The sequence below is a fragment of the Acanthisitta chloris genome, unplaced genomic scaffold (assembly GCF_000695815.1).
Source record: "Acanthisitta chloris isolate BGI_N310 unplaced genomic scaffold, ASM69581v1 scaffold2719, whole genome shotgun sequence".
In the NCBI taxonomy this organism is placed as follows: domain Eukaryota; kingdom Metazoa; phylum Chordata; class Aves; order Passeriformes; family Acanthisittidae; genus Acanthisitta; species Acanthisitta chloris.
The window spans coordinates 6,148-9,019 of record NW_008690633.1 but is presented as its reverse complement, the minus strand read 5'-3'; the positions used below and the strand labels follow the sequence as shown (position 1 = coordinate 9,019).

Here is a 2,872-nt window from a genome sequence, read left to right as displayed (position 1 = left end):
GAAGGTAAATTGGCCAACATGATACACATTGGCAAACCGAGCAAGAACATGCTGAAACAGAACAATTTACCCTCACGATGAAGCCCCAGAACCAGAGACCCACCTGGACTGGCACAGGTTGGTGTCTCCACGTACCTCTCTGCGCTTTGCTTCGTTCTTCCGGTACTTAGTGAAGAGATGGCATAGGATGTTCCCACAGCAGCAGGAGACGTGGACCAGGGGCCCCTCCTTGCCCAGGCTCAGCCCCGAGGACACAGCCAGCACTAGGGTGATGGTTTTGATGACCAGCGTCCACTTGCCCAGATAGCCTCTAATGATGAAACCACTTAAGATAGTTTTGATCTGGAAGTCAAGCACACAAAGCTCTACAGGCTTTCATTCAAGCCCTGATCAGAGCTCCTGATTTACTGGGCATTCCCAATCCTGCCCTTGACTCTTCTCTACAGCTTTCAGAGTCCTCCCAAGCTATCAGAAGTAACTTAAGAATTGGTAAAAATATCCCTCCACGCAAAGGCAGAAACACCCATTCAAGTCCTTCCTTCAGGGCCACAATCCCTGATAGAAAAACACCTGAGCAGTAACTCCTGCAGTAAATGCCAAAGTATTTTAGTTTTTAAAGGGATTGCATGGAGGCTTTAGTACTAGACATGTTTCAGGAAGAGCTTGGATAAACATCCATATACTTAGCCACCATCTAAAGTGCAAGAAATAATTCCATAGTAGGACTGTGTAAATTTTGGACGGTGGATCCCTACCCCATCTGAAAAACAACCCCCTCTCATTCTCACTCACCTCTGGGATCCCTGAGCCACAGGCATACGGAGCAAACCCCTTCACAAGTAGCACAGCAAGAAGGGAGAACAACAAGGCCCAGACGACATACATTAAGTAGTTGAGAATATATGCAAATGCCCCCTGAAACAGAGAATTGCCCAAATTAAATGATTTCAACCGAGACTACATCAAACCTGTGCACTGAAGTGAGCACACAGAAACAGCAGGTCATGTCACAGAGTTACCAGATAAAAATGGAGAGAGCTACCCTAAGCCTGAGGTTGCAAGAACTAGGTACATTTGGCAGGTTACAGGGATGAACCAGTCCTATCTCCAAAAGTCATTAAACTGCAAACAAGGTACAGCAGTAGAATCATGGAATCATTTAGGTTGGACAAGGCCTCTAAGATCATCAAGTCCAACCATAGCTTGGTACTGGGTCAGTATTGCCCCAGTTAAGCAGCTGTTCCACTGGACAAAGCTGCCTCAAACACGGGACTGGAGCTTGTGGCATACCCCCCAAACATTCATTGGCAAAATACCCTCCAAGTAGCAAGTCTTAGACACACTACTAACACACTGCACTGTAAATGTGGCAGGGTTTTTCTTCCCCGCATCCCCTCCAAGGACAACACTTAAAGCACTTGTTTACTGACACGCCTTTAAGACCTCAACGATGAACACTAAACCACGGAACCACCCAGAGCCTGGACTCCTGGCATCTACGTTTGTTAAGATTACTCCCAAGGATGATACAGGCTGGGTAACTGGGGAATTCAGCAGCAAAACCAGTTGTAGGCAGACATCACCTCTCCCTGGCCAAGAATCAGCTGGGACCAGCTCTTCCACTCAGGACACTTGTCTCTGTCGGTGAAGGTGGTGTTGGATTTCCAGCAGCAGTGCTCATGGTTGAACCAGAACCCTGCCAAACACACTCCTTCCTTCAGATCTGTCATCCAGTGGGCAGAGATGTCAATCAGACCTGCCAAGGAACCTAGTTTAAAGGAAAAAAAAAAAACCTGAACAATTTAATAATCAGCTTATGCAGACTCAAACACCTGAAGGTTACAGTCTGCCCCACTCGTTTCTGACTCATATACCAACATTTAGAGCAGTGCTGGCATTTCTGCCTACAATTAACATTTATTCTATAGAGGGTAAAGAGAATGGATTTGTTTAATTTTGAATCATTTCAATGCATTGAAAAGAGCAGGTCAGGAAACAAAGCATGGCTGATGATATTTCAAAGGCAGACTGCATTCAAACCCACCCTGCATCATCAGAAACTAATTCTCAATGACACTGAAAAACTGTTTATTAAATATAGCACAGGAGCAGTGCAAGGGCAGAGAGGGACATCCTGCATTCCTGAAGGACTCAGACAAAATGTGTAACTGGAATCCAGGAGCTACACCAACAACACTGAGACTGTGACAGGAAGAACTCTGAATTTGGAAAAAATACTTCCAAACCCAATGAAAAAAAAAAAAAAGGCAAAAAAAGGAGGGAAAAGTTACAACTGTGCCAAGTGAAACAAGGCAAGCAGAGCCAGCACAGAACGGAATTCAGATTTTAAAAGAGGAATTTTCAAGCAATTTCTGTTAATAACTCCTCTGATCCCCAAAGATCAATGCTGCTATCAGCTCTGCTCTCACCCAAATCCCCCCACACCAAGGCAGAGGCCAGGAGCAGGGACCTCTGATCTGTAGGAGCAAGTGGCAGCACAAGCTCCATAGGCAGCAGTAAACATTCAGCAAAGCCACCAGTTAATGGCAAACCAGCCAGCAGCCTTCATGTGTAAACATTAACAGAAGATTTCACTTCATTCCTCGTGACAGATGCTTAGCTGCTTCCTATTGGGAAGATCTGTATCCAAGTTATTTCATCGTGTTGCCCTTGGGCCAAAGTTTGCTTCTAAGTCATTTAAAAGGTCTCAGACAGCCAACCTCTGGAAGAAACTGACTTCCAAAAAACACCTCTTGCTTTTTATATCCAAGAATAGTAGGAAAAGAAAAACAAAAAACAAGAAACTCTTGCTGCCAAGTCCTTGGCATTAACCCTTCCAGAGCCAACGAGGAGAGTTCAGCAGATGCACATA

At 45.1% G+C, this 2,872-nt stretch overlaps 1 protein-coding gene across 2 annotated transcripts in view; it reads right to left on the bottom strand.

The window, feature by feature from the left end:
- Positions 1-2,872, bottom strand: part of CLCN5 (chloride channel, voltage-sensitive 5) — a 15,859-nt gene that overhangs the window by 10,280 nt on the left and 2,707 nt on the right. For both annotated transcript variants that reach the window (XM_009081868.1, XM_009081869.1), the window contains exons 3-5: positions 1,584-1,768; positions 793-915; positions 136-342 (exon numbers count right to left, since the gene is read on the bottom strand). In XM_009081868.1, coding sequence (XP_009080116.1) covers positions 136-342; positions 793-915; positions 1,584-1,768 — 515 coding nt within the window. The remainder of the gene's footprint in view (positions 1-135; positions 343-792; positions 916-1,583; positions 1,769-2,872) is intronic.